The 23,163-nt window shown below is 41.2% G+C and overlaps 1 protein-coding gene across 1 annotated transcript; it reads left to right on the top strand.

The window, feature by feature from the left end:
• The first annotated feature begins 29 nt into the window (after positions 1-29).
• slc13a4 (solute carrier family 13 member 4) lies at positions 30-22,834 on the top strand. Its single transcript, XM_069700144.1, has 16 exons — positions 30-152; positions 7,556-7,684; positions 11,186-11,322; positions 11,502-11,677; positions 11,850-11,904; positions 12,778-12,826; positions 12,922-13,008; positions 13,138-13,322; positions 17,303-17,422; positions 17,664-17,789; positions 18,454-18,546; positions 18,677-18,789; positions 20,023-20,144; positions 20,571-20,732; positions 21,627-21,764; positions 22,189-22,834. The coding sequence occupies exons 1-16, from the start codon at positions 30-32 to the stop codon at positions 22,324-22,326; spliced, it is 1,953 nt and encodes a 650-aa protein (XP_069556245.1). The 3' UTR covers positions 22,327-22,834.
• The last annotated feature ends 329 nt before the right edge of the window (positions 22,835-23,163 follow it).

Here is a 23,163-nt window from a genome sequence, read left to right as displayed (position 1 = left end):
CCGGTCCGACCCAGAGCCCCGGGTCACCCATGAGGCTGGAGGCTGCAGCCAGGATGGATCTATTCAGGAAGCTGTGGAAGGCGAGGAAGCTGATCGTTGTGGTGTTCATCCCGCTGTCCCTGCTTCCGTTACCGCTCATTCACCCCACCAGTGTGAGTAAATAATAATAATAACAGTAATAAATACGTAGTTTGAGCTGTTATACGCATTAGAAACAGAACAAAAAGTAAACGTCTAGCAGAAACGCATGGGTTTTCAAAATAAGAGCATGGTAGTCAGATTACTAAAACTGGACAATCCAAAATACTTATTATTGAAAATCACTGTTCAGTTAGAAAGTAAGCATTTACAAGTGTGAAAAAGTCATTAAAAAGCCCATTGATACACTTTGGTCATTACATAGATGTGACAAATGGGTCATGGGTCAAGACAAAATCACTAGAAATAACTTGTTAAGTAACATAGAGCCTCAAGAATATTAATGGCAATGCATATACCAGTGTAGACATGAAATATAGACCACCCATATATTTTAATTACAAAAGTTATGAGCTAATTCACATTATTAAACATACATATTAGTAATCCACATAATTTAGATTGAATACCTACTAAACATCCGATTCAGCAGTAAAAAAAAAACATCCAGTTGATCTGCTGTTGTTTCTCTTGCTTGCTGCTGATGGCCACAGTGTCCTGATGGCATTTTTGTGTGTGATTGTTTGTTTGTGTGAGTGTGTGAGTGAGTGAGTGAGTGAGTGAGACAAAGAATCAATCAAAAGGCACAGTGTCCTCTGTTTTGATGAACGCTTGTCCTGAGCTCTCCCGATCATCAGCTGAGCTGTGTGTGTGCGGAGATGTCGCGACATGCTGATGAGATGGAGATCAGTGTTTCTGCTAATCAGCAAACAGGACGAGAGGGAGAACAACTTGATTCTCATTTTAGACTCATGCTGAAAAATAGTTTAAGACCTGTTTCATCTGATTGTAGCTCATGTATGTTTTTTTTTGTTGTTGTTTTTTTGGTATGGTTTCAGACAAGGGAAATTGCACTGAAAACAGTGAATGTAAATTTCACTGTAGATTAAATATAAGGTTGTAGTTCGGTGAGTTGCTTTTTCTATTTCAAACTGCCTTTTTGTCACAGGCTCATGTTCACTGAGACCTCTGTGATTTGTCTGATTTGCAGACTCCCTCTTGTCAACATGCGGAAATGCCAAATTCAATGATATCCATTGAAAAACACTTATGTCTGTGTATATTATTTGCTGAGAACATCTTGACTGGGATTAGGTTTTCTGGCTCCAGTAACCAGTTAAAGATGGTGACAAACTTTGGGCTTAAAAATGTGCATCTTAGAATGTTTTTCTGTTTTTAAAATATGGATCTATTTCAAACTCCAGCTTGTGACTTTCACGTGTTCCCGTTGCTTTGGAGTCACAGTACTACGCAGTTTCTCTGAAAAATAAATGGTCATTTAAGCATTTTTTTCCATTCTCAATGTATTTCCCAAATCCCCGAAGAAATTTCTGTCCTTAAAGATAAAAAATATTTTGAACACAAGTTGTGCCTCTTTTTGCCAGTCCAAACAGATATTTCAGTTATATCATAGTATTTTTATGTAGTTTTTTTCAAGTATTTCATATTTTTACACGTAACAACATTTAAAGATTTTTCACAACATGATAAAGTTTTTCAGAGAATCTTATGCTTAGCACAGTTAGTCAAATGTAGCAATGGTAATTTATGAGCAGTACAATAGGGCTAAATCCACAATTATTAGACAAACACAAAATTCATGTAATATAACATTTGGTCAGAAATCAGATGGCACATGAAAAAACTCCAACACCTCAGCTGAAGCACGCAGATGACCAACAAATTATTTATTACAGTCATTATGAACTGAATATCATTTCACTGTATAGTGATGGTATTTTAGATCAACACTTAAATTAAGTGATGTTAAAATTTGAGCTTTTTTAATGCTGCAGTGAGAAACATTTGTCTCCTCCTTCTGCTCGTGAGAATGATTACAAAAACAGTGTCGACATGTGCTTATGTCACAGACTCGCTACTTCATTGTTGCTGCTGTAAAACAGTGTATAACTTGTTTGGAGCGTCACAGCTTCTGTAAAACGACTTGTTTCACAATCAGAATTTGATCCATTAAGTCAGAAAACGTTTCTGTTATCAGTCGAGAGGACTTTGAATTATTTTATCCCCATTCAAGTTAGCACAGTGCTAAATCTGACAAAGTCAGAAATCTCTGATGCACGTGCTGATGCCCAGCATGAATTAATCTGGCCAGAGCTGGAACGTCTCACCAGACACCAGATTTTAAAACTTTGTTTGCTGTGAAATACATCTGAGATTCATCTGGCGCTGACGAGGTTAATCAGCTTTCTGAAAACTCTGGGCTTGTTTGAAACTGACTTTCATTTCTATATAAAAGTAGAGCTGGTTTCAGCACTCGCTAAATAAGGTAGTACAAGTTGTCCATGAGCCAATTGGAGCTGTCGCCCAGGAGCCTTGCTGTTATGTCAGTGGAGGTGAATGTTTGGCAGGACAGAGGCGCAGGATGAGGCCAAGTTCTTTTGTCCTAAAAGAACAAAAACTCCACACTACAAAAAAAAAAAGAAACAATCCAAGTAATTAAGTTATATAATCAACCAACCACCAATGCTGGATTTTCGGCCCTCATGTGGGTTCCTTACGACACCAGGGAGCCCAGACTGTGTCAGGAATGTGACAGGGGTTCAGAGTTACGCTGTGTGTGTGTGTGTTTGGAGTGGTACTGAGTCCAGCTGCAGCGGATCAGAACATCTGTAGGATGCAGTCAGGCCAGGTCAGAGAGAGAGAGAGAGAGAGAGAGAGGCGGAGAACGAAGCAGAAGACACGTGCTCGTCGGAGTCATGCTCGTGCCGTTTCACATCCTCATGTAAATTAGGGTTTCCTGAGCTATGGTTCCTTGGGATGCTACACATGGCTCCAGGTTTGGCCACTGTGGTGTAGACTGAAATAATTCCCCTCTTACAGTACTGGACTGACAGGCAGCTTCATACAGATGTTTGGCGATCCCCTGATTTTCCTTCTGTGCTGGTTCGTGAAACGTCGAGTCCTCTGCATGTGTTGCATTGAAATGCGGTGCAAACATGTTTCCCTGTCTGTGCAGACTGTGTGTGTGTGTGTGTGTGTGTGTGTGTGTGTGTGTGTGTGTGTGTGTGTGTGTGTGTGTGTGTGTGTGTGTGTGTGTGTGTGTGTGTGTCTAATCTGACCTCCAAGCTGATTGGTTCATTGAACAGAGGTTACAGCGGTGACCTAACCAGCCTCTCAGAAGTCTTTAAGCCTCTGAGTTTGTTTTTCTGTTACTTGATATCTGGGGATGTTCAGTTTATCAACAGTCAGTTGATGAGAGTCTGTTACATATTCAGACAGAAATTGGCCTGTTAGCAGTAAAACTCTGACGGTTTGAGGCAAACTGTTTGATCTGAATGAAGGTTTTTAGGTCAGAGAGATATACTTGACACCAAAAACTCTGTAAGCACATCTGACTCCATCACAGAAGACCAGTGAACTGTCTTGTGTTTATTAACTGAGGGGAAAAGGGGAAAACTAGATGTGCTGCATGCACTTAAAGATCACATGAAAAACAAGTCAAATGGACTTTTACAAATTTATTTTGAGGGGGTTTGGATGCCTGGTTGTTGAGCATCATTCATAAAGCTGTTAACACTTTACTCTCTCCACATCTTTACTGTATTTTAAATATAAATCGAAAAAAAAATTCTCTGAAAGTTGGAGGAAAAAAAGAGCCTTCTACCAGTTAGTATTATCTTAGGATGTCTATTGATCTGAAAATAATGCATGACTGCTGAATGTGTAGATTCATATTACTAAAACTAAACGTATATTGTTTTTTGAAAGGGAAAGTCACACGCAAGAAGTTGTGAAGCTCCATCGCTCCATCACAGCTTAAACATGTCATCCCCTGCAGCTTAAATGGAGCACAGCCTGCTGACACACACACACACACACACACACACACACACACACACACACACACACACACACACACACACACACACACACACACACACACACACACACACACACACACACACACACACACACACACACACACACACACACACACACACACACCATCCAGTTCATCTCGGGCACCGCAGCATCACATTGTAAACTCTCAAAAGTCAAGTGAGCTTTTGTGTAGAAAACAAAAACAATCCTCCCGTTTTCAAGCCCGTCACAGCAGCTCTGACCTCACTCACATCCTCTTTCCCCTAAAAGTAGCTTTTTATGTTACACTTTCATTTGTCTTATATGAAATGAGTTTAAGAACGATAACTGGTGGCTTAAGCTGTTTATTTCCTACCTGAAAACCAGGTTTGACTTGAAAGCAAACAGGCTTTGGTCCATCAGAGTACCAGCCTGCATTGACTTCTGCTCCCTGACATGTCTCAGTATGAAGTCTGATTTTGACTTATTTGTCTCTTTTTATCTGTTGTCTTGTCAGTGTGATTGACAGGTCAGCAGTCAGACGTTTCTCTGCTTTAATCCCGTAATCAGGCCATCTCCTTGTGTTTCCTCAGAGTGAAGCTGTGTTTGAGACTGAACACTTGAAGGCTGCTAACGACGAGAGATTGTCACATTTCCTCTCTTTATAAAGTTGCTGTGTTTTCTGAGGGGATTTAAATTGTTGTAGCATTTGTGTTGGCGAGGCCGTCTTTGATTATGAACCCAAACACCCTGTTCCTGTTCTCAGCCTGATCCAGCAGCTGCTCCTAATGCCTGGAAATACCGCTGTCCTGCTGCCAAGTTAGATCTACAGGAAAGCGTCCAAAAAGGAGCACGGGCCGAGGCTGTCAATACCAAACTAATACCGAGCCACAACTCAACATTTATTTCTTCATTAAATGATCACTTCTACAGAAAGAGATGGATTAAATTCAGCTTTATTCTATTTCCTTTAATGTGTTAACGTGTTCATGCATCATGTGCAGCAGGTGTTGCACAGTTCAGTGTTGTCACTGTACAACATCATGTTCCTACATTATGTCTCTCACTCACAAGACTATCACCTGCTTGTTTCTGAAATAAGCTGCAGACCATTCAACTATTGATGACAAATGACAGAAGAAGTTAACAGTGTTTTGAGACAAAAATCTGAGTTAAAATTGGTTTCTGAACTCACCATCAGGATAATCCCGACTGACAAGATGTCTGAGACTAATATTGACACAGATGTTAGACATATTCTTGCAATCTTGAAACAGATTATTTTAGATTTTTTTTGTTGTAATTATGACCAAACTGTCGTTTTATTTTACGGTTTGAAAATTTACTTTTTTGCCCACTGGTGGAAAAACTATAATAGTGGTGCCGTTTATAAAGCCCTACTCAGACGTAGGACATGTAACATTACTGAATTATTTCTTTGTAAAAGTAAAAAAAAATTGCTTCAATTTGTTGTCAATCTTTCATGCAAAATTCCTTCAATAGAAAGATGTTTGAGAGATTTCTTGCATGTACTGTCCATTATAAATGTCTCCACAACATTTCAGTAGGATTCAAACTGGGCTTTGACTTTCCATAACTGTCCATTTCAAATTTCTGAACCACTCCTTGGTGGATTTGTTTGTGTGCTTTGGATTATTCTGTTAAAAGGTCCACTTCTAGTCCAATTTCAGGCGCATGGCCTCACAATATCGTTAACTGCTCTTTGATATTACATTACTCCAAAAGATCTGGACTTTGCTTGTAGCTTCATTGGAAAACTGTATTTTTTGGACAGCGTAGGCTTTTTCCTGGGACGCCTCTCGTGCAGGTTTCATTTTTGTAATCTCCTTCTGATTGTAGACACGTGCAGTTTGACACCAACAGTTGCAAGAATTTCCTGCAGATCCTGTGATGAAACATTCAGGTTCTTGGAGACTTGTTTTTGCACCAACCAGTCTGCTCTTGGACTAAATTTATTGAGGCGACCAGTCAGGGACAAACTGGCAGTCATGTGAAATCTGCACCACATCCAAATGATTGTCTTCACAGTGGAATACATTTTCTCAAATAATTCGGGGGAAGCCAGAATCATAGACATCCACAACCTTTTTTTCTGAAGGTCTTATAGATCTCTTTAGATCTTTACATGGTGACACCACACACTTCAATAGTAAAGAGGACAGAAGACCGTGAATGTCAGATGTTTTAATAAGACACTCCTTCAGGAAGTTGTCATCCATGACACCTAATCACAAACCGCTAATTCAAATGTAATGGATTTGAGGGTGTGATAAATGTGGGGTTGTTTTAACTTTTTCCATGTGTTGGACCTTTTTTTTTTTAATTATCATTTATTTATAAGAATGAATTACTATAAAATGTCAATTTTATATAGATATATATATTTATATAAATTTGGAGTATATCAGCCTCATTTGTGGGCATTGTTTTAAAGAGGACCAAATGTCTTGGTTGTTTAAATATGTTGAACAAATCCACATTTTATTTGTTATGTTTTATTCATTTTAGTGGCTTTTTTATATATTTTTTTAAAGAACGGTCATCATTTACAAACCTTTTCAAAAAAGGCACATGCAACTTCTATCATAATTCAAATAGTAAAGCATTTCTCTGTAACACTTAGCAGGTGATTCATTTAGTAATTGATTTCTAAGTCCCTGTGTTGAATGTCTGGCAGGTTTTAACAGGTCTGGACTCGCCTCATGCCGGAGCTCTGTGGGTTTTTTTTTTCTCTCCCCCTTCTGCCTTTATTAATTTGAGATTAACTGACCTGTTTCTGGCAAGATGTTATACTGAGTTTCCTTCTTGTGTAAAAGTACGACAGGCTCACACAACATGTGGCAATGGTGGGAACTGCTTGTGTGTGTGTGTGTGTGTGTGTGTGTGTGTGTGTGTGTGTGTGTGTGTGTGTGTGTGTGTGTGTGTGTGTGTGTGTGTGTGTGAGGGAGGGGTGGGGTGGGGTGGCGGCACTAATATACAAATAAAACATTGTCCAATCTTATGTTAAAATGCCTGGTTACCATCTGTACTAGAGATGTATGTATCTATGACAGGGTTTTATTCCGAGTTAAATTGTCCTGGAAGGAAATTTGAGATTTTTCTGCAGTGTGGTGTCACCTCTTAATGGTTTATCAAGGTCTTAACAAATGTCACGAGATTCCTCTTTAGTCTTAAAGGTGGGAGAGCCTGTCACTAAGCTCGCTGCTGCTGTTACAACAGAGCGGTATGAGGGGCTGGTATGTTGATATTATATAACCATAACCAGATTAATGCAACATCGGCGTGTGTTTTAGAGGAAGAGTGTGTGTACTCAACCTGACAACAATGAACTCCACATGTCTGCTCTGACTGAAATATTTTATGAAATATCATAAATTAGCATGCGTGCACTTACAAAATGTGTGTGTGGACACTGTAGGAGGTTTTTAAGCTTAAAATGTTGACACTTCATTGTTGTTTGTGTGATCTCTGTCATGTGAAAGTTAAAGAAGGTTTGTGTTTTTCTGGGTTGCAGGAGGCATGTTGTGCGTACGTGTTGATGGTGACGGCAGTCTACTGGGTGTCCGAGGCTGTTCCCCTCGGAGCTGCCGCTCTGGTCCCAGCCTTCCTCTACCCTCTCTTTGGAGTACTCAAGTCCAGCGAGGTGAGTCAGCCTGTCTGACCTTTCAGCTACCTGACTGTGTAAAGTTTTAATTCTCTAACTAATAGAGAGGTGAAGAGCAGAAAGCCATAAAGCCACGGTAGAGTAATAAAGTGTCACAAGGTTATAACATCAGCACAATTAAATAAGTGTCTTCACAGTGTTTTGGAAAATGTTAAGTTTTTTGTGACAAAAGTTTTATAAGAAACGGGAAATAAATGTAAATTCACTGAGCCTTTTTTTTTTTAAGCTGACAAAAGTTTACATTATGAAAAATGAAGTCATCCAAATTTGCTATTAGCAGTTATTGTCTGCTAAATACCATTAAATACCATTAAATACCACTGAATGACTTTCATTCTGAAGAAAACGTGATGTTTCTCGGGCAGGTTCTGAAGTCATGAAAAACATATTTCTGCGGTTTCAGCGGATTTGTGTTTGTTTGTTTACAATATACACAAAAGTAATGATATTCTCATGAAATGTGAGTCACAATAAAACAGCAAATGTGTCTATCATGTCTGTCTGTCCAGGTTTGACACACATTGTGGTAATATTGAGTTAGTAGGTGAACAAGCACCTGTCTTCCAGTACCTCCCTCTACACCTGAAAGCCTCTCAAACCTTTTCACAGTTAAAAGTACATTTTACTAACCTGTGTACATCTATTTCTATCTGCCCAATTAAAGAAAATGTAGCCTAATTGGACAGAAAACCACCAATGAACTCACACTCAAGAGTAGGTTTGTTTTGACTGACATAAGTAAGTATTTGTTGGAAGCATAAACAAGCTGAGACCTATATTTGAACTGCCATGTTGACCGTTATTTCAATATTTCAGCTTTTGCTACAGTATAGTTTTATTGTTGTAAATATGTCTGTTTCATTAATTCCATGAACTTCAATTTAAATAACCCACATCTATGAACATTTAGCTATTTTTTAAACATATGAAGGGAGACTGTAAGTATTACAGTGTGTCAAGCTTTGTCACTCTGACGAGGAAATGTGAGAGAAGCACTTGTTATTTAGGGCAGGCAGTAAACTGGAGGGCTTAACAGTAATGCATGGAAAACAGCAGAACTGCCTTTAATGTGTGGATATCCAGGTTTGATGGTGTGTTCCAGTTCAGTCAGACTTTGGCCTCTAGGCTGCGGAGTCATCACTCCCCATAGATGGTATTACACAGATATATTTAGGGATTGATGAGAAATTTCCCAGCTTAAATAGACCGCCAAATGTGTATGTCGGATGACTATGGAGCATGAGGCATGTCACATGATGCACAGCGGAGCAGCCTGAGTTGACTGCCTGAACTAGCTCGCAGGCGTCGCTCCATTTCTGGTAGTGAGAGTCAGCTGATCAGACGGCTGTATAAATGGATGTACACTGAGTCCAGGTCAGGTCAGGCTGTGCTCTGAACTGCAAGTATGTTTCAAGAATTTATGTCCGCATGTGTGTTTCTCAGATGGAAAGTAAATGCGGTGTTACATATCCGACTACATGTCAATGTAAACGGAGGCGTAAAGATGTAAAGATTTCATCAGCCATGACTTCAAGGAGTGTGCAAGAAAACCCCATCAACCTGCTGCTCATCATCATTATGTGTTTTATTTCATGCTTGAGTTCATGCATCCACACGTGCCACACCCACCCACATACGCAACCATCCGCCCTCCCGCCAGGCTCCGTCTGATTGGTTTGACTGACGTTGACGGCCGGCGGCGTCACTCCTTTCTCATACCAGTAACACACATTTCCTCTCTGTCGAACTCGCCTCTCTCTTCTTCTTCACCTCTCTTATTATTAAACATTACATAAAAAGTGAGCTGTATGCCTCATGTGACCAAATCGCATTGACAAACAGTGACAAAGCTCCCTGTTAACGCTGCTGTAAGCCGCTTGTGGTGGTGCTCCATAAATATCTCAGCAGAGAGTGTTATGCAACATTTTCAGTTTATTATGATCCTCTTCTTAAGTCCATGTTTTCTACTGCATGCTTTCATTTTCAGTATAAATTGAATCTTCATCAAGCGTTGAATGTAACAAACATCAGTACAAACACAGACCCATTTTTGATTTGGTTAAAAGTTTCCATACAACATCTGATATTCTAAAAATCAAGTTCCTCCTGAGATCAAAGACGTAATGTTGAAACTGATTGGAACGCCTTGTTGGCTGTAAATCTAGATTATAAATTATTAACTGGGTTTCAAACTGAGCATCATGAACCATGATGTTAGAGGACTAGAAGCTGTATACTGTATATGCATGCTGCTGCAGCATTTATTCCGTCTGGAGCTCATGTCTCCAAGCTAAACTTTCCGTTAGTCAGCACTTAAATATTTTAATCCTTTCTTTGGACTAATTCTCCTTCCCGGTCTGCAGCTCCTTCAGATGTTATAACGACCAGAGTCGTTAGGGCTTGAATATAAACCCGCATCTCTCCAATTCCCATTTTAAAATAGGATTTTATATTCATCATTGCAGCCCCGGGAGCTGGTCTCCAAATGTCTTCATCTGGGATCAAACCATGATCACTACAGTTGTGTAGCACGACATCATAATCAGGAGGTTATTGAGGCTCCCTATGCAATTCCATTCCTGTGTTTCTCCTTTAAATGACAGAGAGAAGGATGCAGTTGTGTGTTTAACAGGCCACCTGAGGAAAACGCAGCAGGTTGTAGGGGAGAGGTGAGACGATGCAGCTTATACAACTCTGCCAGGCCATGAACCCTGCGGGTGGGAAGGAGAGCAGATTAAAGAGGAACAAATGGGAAACTGTATGTTTTGATCCAAATGAAGGGATGGTGATGTGAAGGCTAAACTACTTGTTTAGGTTTCGAAAATAATCATGGTTCGGATTAAAATGAGTAATTTTACATCCGTTACAAAAATTCTGTTACGTCCAAGTTGACTTTTGCTAGGTCATGGACTTGAACACAAGTCTCAAGTGTGAAAATCGATTCCATCCAAGCACACCCAACCTCCTACTTATGTAGACTTTATTTTCTTTCTACTTCATCACATGACTTTCTTCTTCAGCGTGGGTGGTCATGGTGTCTACGCCAAAGGGACCTTCATGTGTATCTCTCTGATGCCAACAACTTTGATTTAACACCAGTATCTGACTGACCTGATGCGAACCAGATGCAATTTCACTGCGTAAATATACAGGTCTGGAAACCCAACTGTCCAATCACAGCAAAGGGTGGGCGGGACAAGCACGGTTAACCGCCCACACTGGTCGCTGATTGGTCCGCACCTTCAGAGTAGCTGTGCAAATGCTAATAAGAGCCAAGTTTCCAGACTGTTATCACAGCGAAGAAAAACTGATACTTGAGGGACAGTCTAGTATCTGACACTCCAGGGATGAGAACAGGCTGCTTCTTTGCTTGTTTATTTTCCTAAACTGATCGTGCCATCAACAATTTCATGGAACTATTTATGTATTTTAAAATGACAAACTTTTATTTGTAATTTTTGTCCATGTGTGTGTGTTCAGGTGGCTTCAGAGTACTGTAAAGACACCACTCTCCTGCTGATGGGCGTCATCTGCCTGGCAGCCTCCATAGAGAAGTGGAACCTGCACAAACGCATCGCTCTGCGCATGGTGATGATCGCGGGGGCCAAACCTGGAATGTGAGCGACACACACACACACTTTATAGTCACATTAACAAATAAGCATACACAGATATACACAGTACATACTGTTAATGAAGTGAGGACTGACGGTCACACTGTTTTATCCTCAGAAATGTAAAACACACACTTTAAGTCAAAAATACAAACTAGCCAATGTTCCTCTTCCTCATCTAGGTTGGTACTGGGCTTCATGTGCTGCACGGTCTTCCTGTCCATGTGGCTCAGCAACACATCCACCACAGCCATGGTGATGCCCATAGCAGAGGCTGTCCTGCAGCAGCTGATCTGCACCGGTCTGGCTGACAGCCATGGCGACTCTGAAACGGTGGAGGCCCCTGAGAATGACAGCGGTACGTCTGGATGCGTCACCGAGAAAACAAAGACATTAAACAGACGTTTAGAGCAATGCTCGCACCAACACAGACTGTGTAGATAGATAACTGGTGTGAGGCCTGAAAACCTTCTGAAGCAGTTTTTCTTTTAGACCGTGATGATGACTGTTGTTGTCTCCTGCTGTTTCAGGCAAAGAAGAAAACCTGAAAAAGAACCAGTTAGAGGTGCTCTATCCTGACAACAGGTATGTCTATGTTGTGCTCGTTTGTTGTGTGGTAATTTTCTTTTCTAACCACTAATTCCCAGTGTGCACCACAGTCCTTGTCACGTCCACCTCTAACTGTTGACCTGCAGAGACTCAAACACACACACTTCATTTCAGCTCTGGAAAATGGAGTGTGTGCATTTTTAGTTAATTACTAAATTTAGTAAACAGGAGTTTGACGGGTGTAACATGAGGCTGGCATTGTACTACTAACTACAGTAAATTTGCAAAAGGGATGATTTACGACTCTTATTGCTATATTTGACTTTGACCCCTACAGTTTGCATGAATGGTAAAATTGTATGAGGTTGATGAGTCTTGTACCACTTTATCTTAAAAAGACTTTACATATATTCTGTCATCTTGTTAAACCATTTCTAATCAAATGGCTAAGCACTTTGGTTAAATCTTCAAGTTCACTATGTAGGATTTGGGAGGATCTATTGGCAGAAATGGAAAAATCACCTGAAACTAAGAAACACATTTTCTTCACCTTATAGTGAGCCTTTAATATGTACGTACAGAGCAGGTCCATGGGGAACACCATATTTCTACCGAGGCCCAGAAAGGACAAACCAAACATTGACTCTAGAGAGGGTCTTTAATGATTTTGATGTCACTTTAAAGCCACCGCAGATTCTCTTACATGTTTGGAAGAGGAGGATTAGGAGAGTGATGTTGTAATCTACAACCTCATCACTAGATGCCACTAAATCATACAGACTGCTCCTGTAACGTAAATCTACATGTCAGCTGCTCAGATATGTTTCTTGTCTCTTATTTTCCTTGGCATGACCTTCTTACTCACACAAATTTTATCCAACCTTTATTAATTCTCATTTCCACTTCCAGCAACGACTGCAACAACTGTCCTAAACAGGAGCTTTCTACACTGAGTGAGGTGAGACATGTTCAGGCTTTTTTGGGGTCAGAAAGTGAGCAACACAGCAGAAAACTCCAGAGAGTATTAGTGACTTCTGTCCCTTTTGCTCTCAGGTACAGACGAGTGAAGGGAACGGTCTGGGTCTGCAGCCCATCTCCAACCCCGGGTACACAAGACACATCAACGGACACCTGCCACAGGTTAGAAACACACTGCTGAGGATTAAAACGGCAGTTGTGTCACTTTAAGGTCGCTGGAAACAAGAACAAGAAACTCTCCCCCTTCCTTACCAGTTAACACTTGTCAACGTTTTCCTTATTGTCTCTTAGACTACGAATGAAATCCCCAACGTGAAGCGGGTGAGGGCCAGGAGAGACTCCCAGTATCCCACCAAGAGGGACCACTTGATCTGTAAATGCCTGTCGCTCAGCATCACCTACGCTGCCACCATCGGAGGACTCATCACCATCACCGGCACGTCAACCAACCTCATCTTTGCAGAGCAGTTTAACACGTATGTACACGCACACATACATGTGTTGGATAAGCATCCACAGTGATATTTACAGAGTGTTCTGAACTAGTATCAGAGAGATATTTTGGTCCGTATTAGCTCAGGAAGTCTGCAGACACCGAGCACATTTACAGCTTAATTGATTTCTTGGCTGCTGCTGTTGTTTGGCCTGAAACACTCAGTGTCTGGAGGCCGCATGGGGGGTCTGAGATCAAACTAATCAGCCTCTGGGGTCCTGACAGAGCCGATTTCCTCCAGCCGCTGCTCTAAGCCCGGCAGAATGGCCTCCTTCATGTTGCAGCTTGTTGGACAAAGGTCAGGTTTTGATTGTGTGTGTGTGTGTGTGTGTGTGTGTGTGTGTGTGTGTGTGTGTGTGTGTGTGTGTGTGTGTGTGTGTGTGTGTGTGTGTGTGTGTGTGTGTGTGTGTGTGTGTGTGTGTGTGGTAGTGGTTGTAATCCTTATGTAATGTTGCTGGAACAGCAACCAGTCCAATCATTGAATAGAAAAAAAAAATCCCTAAAATGACACTTTTGGGTAGAATTTTTAGTAAAGTTACTTGTAAAAATGATGTATTTAGCAGAACTTTAGCACCGAACCTGCCTAAAGTCGCCTCCATGACGGAGGATAAACACCTCTGCTAACTGTGTTTGTTCAGATCAGTCGGTCTGAGTCTTTGCTTGCGGCCATCCACGCTAGCAAGCGGTCAACCTTGACAAACACACTTGACAGTTGACCTCGTGGCTGAAGTGAAAGATGAATGCTAAGCCTTGTGGGGAAACAGACAACTTGTACAAAAACCCTTTTATTGTTTGTGTTGTTGTAAGTGAAGTTGTTGTGGTGTTCAGTGAGCTCCTTTTACTTCTCACTTTGTAACTCTTGTATATTGTAAAACATGTTGGTACAAGCCGGGTTTTGTCTTTTAAAAAAACAGCAGTGATGCTCACAGAAACTGTCCTTCAGCGGTTTGAGAAGCAAAACATTAAACTGGTGTTGAGTGGTTCAGAGCAGCAGCCAGCAGATTCACAGTTTGAAAGAAAAAATATTAGCTTATTGTGTTTTAAAATCCTAACGTAATCAAGAAAACAAGATAGGCGACTGTTAATGTTATCAACAGGATATTGTGAATTTGATAGCTTCAGTTTATTAGCACGTGGCTTTTTGTGTTGGTTTCATACTTTTATTTTATTGATTTTCTCCTTCATTTTTTATGGAATAAAGTGTTTGGACCGGAATCTGCAGCTTTTGACTTTCTATCCAGATATTAATGGCCCCCGCAAGATAAAGTCTCCCAACATTTTTGACCCCTGACCTTTTCTCTTGTAGCACCATGAAGCTGATGTTCTTCTTAACTATTATCTAGTGGACTGGTTGCTGCGACATTCAGTGAGGTTATCCATGTTCCCAGACGATGAAGCTTAATGACTTGACCTAAATCTCTTAATGACTGTTTCACTAAACCCATTTTCAGGTCAAAAGTAACAAGTCCTCCAAACTAAATGTTCTGACCTTCAAATACGACCCACAGCAGTATTTCCTTAATTACCACCACTGCTCAGGTTTAGAGACAAAACCACTTGCTTCGGGTTCCAGAAAGATAATGCTTCGGGTTAAAATGATGAATCCCTCTCAGGGATACTTCATCGTTGTCATTTATAGACGCGCTAGAGGTCGTTTTAACTTTCAAATGTAACTTTAAGTCGTAATGAACTGCTTGTACAAACGAGCGATGGAGTCTCGAGAAAAGTTGTATTTTCTTATTTATTTATTTACTAACTTACTTACAATTAACACTTGCAATGATGAAGGAATTAAGTTGATACAAATTTATATTACATTTTGATATGAATTATTTACATATTTTAATGAGGATTTCATTCTTATTAATACTTATATAGTGCAAATTGCTTGAATAATTTTTCATCCACTGACTTGATGATGGTGATGACAAACAGGAAGCCACAGTGCACCTCCTTCTGTCAGAGATTGCATCACTACCTCTGTAGCATTGCTTTAATTTGATTTAGATGGTATTGAGTTCAATTTGTTTCCTCACTTTTTCTCAGCGAATTTGTCCTTTTCATAATGTTTTTCCTGGTGTAATGCAAACACTGATATGATGAATGCCTCGAGGCTAGCGATGAGACAGCAGAGTGGTTTCTGCAGCACACACATGATCATCATCTCCTGAATGTCACCTTCAACCTGCTCTGTGTTCACTCAGCAGGGAGAAGAGCAGCGAAGCATATCTGAGCAAATACACTTCATCACCCACACAGATTTGAATGGCACAACAGAGAACAGAGAGGGTCCCAGTTCGAGCTGAAATCAGCCTGAAGACGAACGACCATTGATACACGGCACAGACAGCCATTGGAGCTGATGGTATTGACCCCTGTGGATTCAGTATCTCCTGTGGCTCCTGCTGTCCACACTGTGGCGCTTTCGAGGAAATATATAAACCATAAGCACTTAGATTGTTGACAGATACTGATACACATTCATAGGGCTGGATTTACTGAAGGTGTGTGTGTAAAATCACGTGCAAACTCCTCACGACCAGCAAAAAAAATGTCCAAGCAGATCTACTAACGACGTGCAGACAGCATTACTTCTTTCAAATGTGCAATTTAACACACGTTGTCCCTTTTGCGTGTTTGCCTGCATGCATATGTAATATTGGGCGTTTCTACTCGAACGTGCAAAATACTTGGAGGGAACATGCAAATACATACATTTAGCATTTAGCATCCGCAATGATATTTACTAAACCTGAAAGTAGAAATAGGAGAAGTGATTGCATGTGTATTTTTGTTACAAATGAAAGGAATGTATTAATCAGATGCGCACATTAGGGGAGACGACTGCTCTTATTGTGGTGAGAAGGAGATGCAGGAAATGGATAAAAGATTTATTCATCATTGATAATTCCATTGTTAAGAAGTCTTTCTGGGTGCTTTAACAGAAAGTAGTATTCTTTCAGGTGTGTCTTATTGATTCTTCTTCTTCAGCTCAGCTTGAACTCAAAACCCAGATATTCCCGCCTCACTCAGGTCAGCAGGATAAATGCAAAAATGCATTACTAAGATGTTTACATACTGTTTTAATTTAAATGTAAGAACTGAATGTCTTTCTGTGTAATATAAGTGACTTGTTGTGGCTTCTGTCTTGTTCAGTAAACCGGGTGAGAGCTGTTGTTTTCCTGTCATGGTTCAGAGCGGTGACGCTGACTCCACCTCTTGTTAGTGTGGAGACTCAGCTGTGTAGCTACACAGTTCAGTAGATGGAAATGACAACAACTGTCAGTCAAAGCAAACACATGAGGTCAAGGTGGGCAGCTGATGAAGTTAAATGGTTATTTATAACTCTGATAACGGCCTGTTTTTTTTTTTATCAGGTAGTGAGGAGGTTCAGCCTTTAAAGAGGCCAAGTGTAGTATTTCCATCCATCCATTATCTAAAGCCACTTTATCCTGAACAGGGTCACGGGGGGTGAAGCCAGAGTACACCTTGAACAGGTCGCCAGTCCATCACAGGGACAACACACAGAGACAGACGGAAACAAAGACCATTCACGCTCTCATTCACATCTAAGGGCAATTTGTAGAACCACCAATTAACCTGACATGCATGTCTTTGGATGTTGGGAGGAAGCCAGAGTCCCCGGAGAGAACCCACACAGGCACAGGGGAGAACATGCAGACTCCACACAGAAAGGCCCGGGATCGAATCCAGAACCTTTTCACTCTGAGGCGACAATGCTAACCACTGCACCACTGTGCCGCCCTGCGTAGCATTTACACATCAATATGTCATAAAGTTAACATCAAATTAATGTGACTGGGATGAAATGATGGATAAGTGTGTGATAATCAGTGCTGCTGTTTCTCTGAACTGAGATCACATGTTTCATCAGCCATTTCTGTTCCACATTGTATAAAGTTACACTTCTTAAACTCTCTCTCGGTTTCTTTGTCTCTACAGTCGGTATCCAGATGCAAAGTCGATCAACTTTGGGACGTGGTTCATCTTCAGCTTCCCCATCGCCATCATTATGTTGGTCCTCACCTGGCTGTGGCTGCACTTCCTCTTCCTCGGCTGCAAGTGAGTGCATGTGGTGTGTGTGTGTTGTACAGACCTCCTGTGTGCTCCTAGTCGTTCTGCAAATGTTCACATCCAGGTGTGTGATTTCTACTTGCCCGCAGCAACATGTTATCATTATGGACTCTTGATAAATCCCCCTGCCTGTAAGTGTTTGAGCTGTGGCTCCGCTCAGTGCGCTGTTGCTGCAGAGCGACTGTGTCAGGTCACCGTGTGGTTGATGTTGTTGTTGCTGTGTGTTCAGTTTCAGAGAAACATGCTCGCTGAGTAAGAAACGCAAAACCAGGAGGGAGATGCTGTCGGAGAGGAGGATCCACGAGGAGTACGCAAAACTGGGACCCATCAGGTGTGTGAAGTTTCCCTACCCAAGCTGTCCCGACTGTATGTGGCTGGAATTATTCAAAGGTCTATTAAAAACAATGTAATATATTCCTTTGGGAAATTAGAGGTGATGTAATGGAAATGTTCAACTCTACATTAATAATTTATTGTATTTAGGTGATTTTACCTTGATTTTTTTTTTTAATTTTTTTTTTTTAAACCAAACAGAAAAGAACATCAACACACCACAAACGAATAATTTTAAAATCTTGTTTACAGAAATTCTAAGAAAATGTCCTGATTTTTACATCTCTTTTATAAAATTATAAACACTGCAAATGTAGAACAACTATCTCGGAGTAGTTGTAATATAAAACCACACATTTCTATGCAATTATTCAACCTGAGTAGATGATGAACTTACTTTAGACTTTTGGCAGTAACCTAAGTGAACATACAGTGTGTGTGTGTGTGTGTGTGTGTGTGTGTGTGTGTGTGTGTGTGTGTGTGTGTGTGTGTGTGTGTGTGTGTGTGTGTGTGTGTGTGTGTGTGTGTGTGTGTGTATATCTTATTCACACACCCAGACATGACATTGTGGCACAATCATGTCGTCACTCAGGTAATCGTTGCTGACGTGTTTTTGTGGTTTGTGTGTGTGTGTGTGTGTGTGTGTGTGTGTGTGTGTGTGTGTGTGTGTGTGTGTGTGTGTGTGTGTGTGTGTGTGTGTGTGTGTGTGTGTGTGTGTGTGTGCTGTGGTTCACCAGAGAGCCCGGCTTCGTGCCCGGCTGGACGTCTCTCTTCGAAAAGTCAGTACTTTGTCATACTGCGACACACCATCAGCAAAAACTGAGAAGTGTCAGTGATCGGTGGCTTCACCGTGTTTAGAGTTTAGATGTCTCGTCTGTGTGTTATATCTGTGTGTGTTTTCCCTCTCAGGAAGGGCTACAGGACTGATGCAACAGTTTCTGTCCTTCTTGGCTTCCTGCTCTTCCTCATCCCTGCCAGGCGACCCTTCTCATCCTCCTCCTCGTCCAGCTATAGAAACTCAGGTCAGGACCATAAACTTATCCAGCTGATAGTTGTTATGCCCTCAGCACTTGTGGGGTGTCTCGTCAGGACACCAGATGGGTGGAGTTTAATATGTTGGACAATGTGAAGGAAGTCAGTTGTTTATGACTGCAAATTGACCTCAGTTATCATTCATACAGTATATTTACTGTGATGATCAAAACATCGTCTATTGATTGGGCTGTGACAACGACAGATTTTCACAACACAATTATCGAGGCCAAACGAATTCATGAGACAATATTTGAGCAAAATAGTAATAATGCGACCAGTTACATTCATCTTTACCGTTGTGCATACTGTGTTCTGACTCTTTTTTTTTTTGGGCTAATGAACTACACTCAAAATCTTTGGGACTTACTGCCGACTTGGGGGGTCTCCAACACAGTTACGGTTTTGGATTATGTGTAATGTTGTTATATCTGTTTTTTTTGTTTTAACATGATATCAATATTTTAGATTTAAATATCATGGTTATTGACTTTACCAGTATATCGTGACATCCCTACATGGAAGCTAAAATCAACAATGAAAACAAAAGTTATTTACAGCTGCTCTGGTGTCTTTACTTTGGGTTCATTTATAAAAGGGGGAAATTAACACTGGGATATTTATATTTCGGACTTAATTCAAAATGAATGCCCTTTGAAGTGTTTGTTCAGCAACAATCATTGTAATATTCTTTAAGTTACACCAAACTGCTCCTGTTTGTTTGTGTTCTCGGCCTCTGCAGGTTGATTTACTGCCTGTATGCTCTGTGTTCACTGGGTCAGAGAAACCTCTGCAAAACAGTTCAACTTCATACACTATTATTTATCCATTATTGTGTGACAAAATGTGGTAAACTCTTTATTTTATGGCTCCTTATTTTTGTACTAATTTTCAATAGATTTCCTGAACATAACTTTTAGTCTTCATAAATTGGTGTCAACTTGTACAATAATTATCGAAGTTACAAGGGAAGGATTAGGAAATTATGCAAAATTTTGATTATACTTGCATACAAGCAAGCACTTTCAGCAAAAAGTGATTGTTAAATTTAGCTTTTTATCAAAACACAACAAATATAAAACTGGGTTAAAAATTCACAATATTTCAGCAAAAGGAAACAACAGACAACAAAATGATTTGATGTTTGTGAACAGGAACTATAAATCACTGCTCTCACTATTCCTGCTGTGTTGACATTTTCCTCTGTGGTTTTAAACCATCAGATGACGAGTCAGAGTCTGACCCGCTGGCTCCCATGATCACCTGGAAGGACTTCCAGAGACTGATGCCATGGGAGATCGTCATCCTGGTCGGAGGAGGTTATGCACTGGCGGCTGGCTGCAAGGTACAATACATGTGTGTCTGTTGTACTGTATATTTAGAGCCGGAGCTTCTGGGGGTAAATTGAGTGCTTGGACCCACTTTTATCTGAAAATTCTTCTCCTAAATATCAGTGATTCAATTACTTTGACACAGCTAATGGGAGTTAAACTATTTATAGACAGTTTTTGTGTTAACAGTTAGAAAGCGTGTTAAGTTTGTGTTGTATGTCATTATTAAAATAGTAAGGAGAGACGATTGTGGGAAATATTCAAGCCGCGTGACGTAGATATAGATCGCAGCGGGAGACTGACTGAAGGTTTGATGATGCTCACATACAGTATGTTGTGTGTGTGTGTGTGTGTGTGTGTGTGTGTGTGTGTGTGTGTGTGTGTGTGTGTGTGTGTGTGTGTGTGTGTGTGTGTGTGTGTGTGTGCGCGTGCGCGCGCAGGTGTCCGGCCTGTCCGTGTGGATTGGCAGACAGCTGGAGCCCATGAGTGGTCTTCCTCCCTGGGCGGTCACCCTGCTGGCCTGCCTGCTCGTGTCAGCGGTCACTGAGTTCGCCTCCAACCCGGCAACTCTCACCGTCTTCCTGCCCATCCTGTCAGCGCTGGTACGACACACTCGTCTTCACACACTTCAGTCCCGATCATGAAAGATATCAGAAAATAGGTTGAACAGCCAAATCACCATCTGTAATGTCCAGTAACGTAATGTGCTGGGTTTGAGCTTTGGATGTGTGGCGGCCTGTTGGCGGCATCTTTTCATCTCACTGTAATAAGGAGACACGAAAGAGGGTGAAAAAGCACCGACAAATTCAGACTGAGATAACGCGTTGGCAGATCAGGTCACTTTGTCCTTTTCAAAAAAATGCCTTTGATATGTTGCCTCACGTTAGCCAAAAGCAAAACTGAGTCATCAGTACGAGGTAAAAACTGCCTGCTACAGTACATACACAACTGTATGCATGCAGCAATACAAACGATGCAAAGATTGAGGAAAATACTCGGTCAAAAAGCCAACGATACTACGTCCCGCCCACCGATAGCTGCAACCTGACTGCACCACAGGCTCCCCAGGCCTGTCAATCAAACCGACACACCCCAAAAACACAGCTTTTTGAAGCAAATTTTCTAATTAATGACAAGATTATTTTTAGATGGATGGCCAGAAAAACAAGAAGAATGAATGACATTAGCTTGCAAAACTGAGATAAGTCGTGGAAAACATTGTAATGTAACTTGTTTAATTGGAGTCTATGGAGCCGGTTGGGCAGAATCTCCTCTAATCTCCGTGGCCCAAAAGAAGAAGCCTCTCTGGATACTATTTTGGACCCGCTATAAGCACCATATGTCTGCTTGGAATTGTTTTGACAGTATCTTAAACAGTACCATTAAGTTTTTACCATGTTTACCATCTGCTGTCTGACATTGATACCTCTCTCTTTACCCCTCCTTTGTTCTTCTTCTTCTTCTTCTTCTTCTTCATCCCACACTTCTCTATCCAGTCAGAGACGCTGCTCATCAACCCCCTCCACACTTTGATCCCCTCCACCATGTGCGTGTCATTTGGGGTCATGCTTCCAGTGGGGAACCCCCCCAACGCCATCGTCTTCAGTTACGGCCACGTGCAGATCAGCGACATGGTACGACACACACACACACACACACACACACACACACACACACACACACACACACACACACACACACACACACACACACACACACACACACACACACACACACACACACACACACACACACACACACACACACACACACACACACACACACACACACACACACACACACACACACACACACACACACACACACACACACACACACACACACACACACACACACACACACACACACACACACACACACACACACACACACTCTGCACCTGCAGCTTCAAAAGGACAAAGGGTACAGTGTCATATTGGTGTTATGTAATCAGATGTGTAAAGACAAATATAAGACCAAAAAAACATCAGTGTCTTTAGGCTCTGTTTTTAATTTAATCATTTATTTCTATTTCTTTTTTCTCCTCTTCATCTTCAGGTGAAAGCAGGTTTCGGGGTGAACCTGATTGGTGTAGCCGTGGTGATGTTGGCCATCACCACCTGGGGGGTTCCCCTCTTCAATCTGACCGAGTTCCCAGCCTGGGCAGTGGCCAGAAACATCACCGGGAGCTTATAACCACCGATGGGCTGGAATCAGAGGCAAGAAGAAGGATGAAGTACCGAATGAGATGGGGGGGGGAAAGTTCATGTGGAAAGACAACAAGAAAATGACATAAGTTGTGAAGAGAGGATGGTCCTGCTCAGAGTTGAAACCGATGAAACTGGACTTAAAGGAGGAAGATAGATGAGGGGAAGGAGGAGAAGAAGAACCATTACGTGTTGCCTATAAGATTGTATCTGTATTGGCCATGTGGGGGTGTTACAAGGAATGTCAAACACCTTTGTCGAAGTGGCCACTGGGGGGAGCGCTGAACTCAAACAAAAGCTTTTATTTTAATTTTCTTTACCTCTGTTAATGCAGTTTGACGGAGATCCTCTTTTCATCGAATCATTTAAAAACCACAAATTTATTTGTGGTGATCAGGAACTGATATATATAATTTTTTGATTTATAATAAAAACAATGATACGTTGTTAGAGTAGACCTGGAGAGCATTTTCAGAGCCACGTCACACCTTCTTCTGTGGATTTAGGTAGAAATAAACTATATGGCCAGTGTAGACAAGTCTCTTTTTATTGCACGCTTGCTGAACTAAACTTCTGCTGCACTAAAGTGTTTTACTTTTTAACTAGAACACATAGTGGGCTGATAAATTTGGAGTTTAGTTTAGTCTTCAGTTACATTATCCAGTGCAAAAGAAAGACCTGGCAGCAAGATAAAAGCATTAAAAGAGGCGTCTACTTTGGCTGCTGATGTAGTGTAAACACAGAGCTACTTTTACATGTACTCAGTATCTCTGCGTAAGAGTCCATATGCCTTACAGTTTTCAACAGAGAGAGATCAAATGAACTG

This window comes from Brachyistius frenatus, unplaced genomic scaffold, assembly GCF_029030835.1.
Source record: "Brachyistius frenatus isolate BFR_SWC_R1_liver_20210118 unplaced genomic scaffold, ASM2903083v1 Contig_32, whole genome shotgun sequence".
NCBI classification, from domain to species: domain Eukaryota; kingdom Metazoa; phylum Chordata; class Actinopteri; family Embiotocidae; genus Brachyistius; species Brachyistius frenatus.
The sequence above is the reverse complement of the archived record's forward strand: the minus strand, read 5'-3'. Positions and strand labels throughout refer to the sequence as shown.

Coding starts and splice junctions, on each gene's coding strand:
- slc13a4 (XM_069700144.1), top strand. CDS start 30: ATGAGGCTGGAGGCTGCAGCCAGGATGGATCTATTCAGGAAGCTGTGG. Junction 11,905..12,777: donor GTGCTCTATCCTGACAACAG/GTATGTCTATGT, acceptor TTCCACTTCCAG/CAACGACTGCAACAACTGTC. Junction 12,827..12,921: donor AGCTTTCTACACTGAGTGAG/GTGAGACATGTT, acceptor TTTTGCTCTCAG/GTACAGACGAGTGAAGGGAA.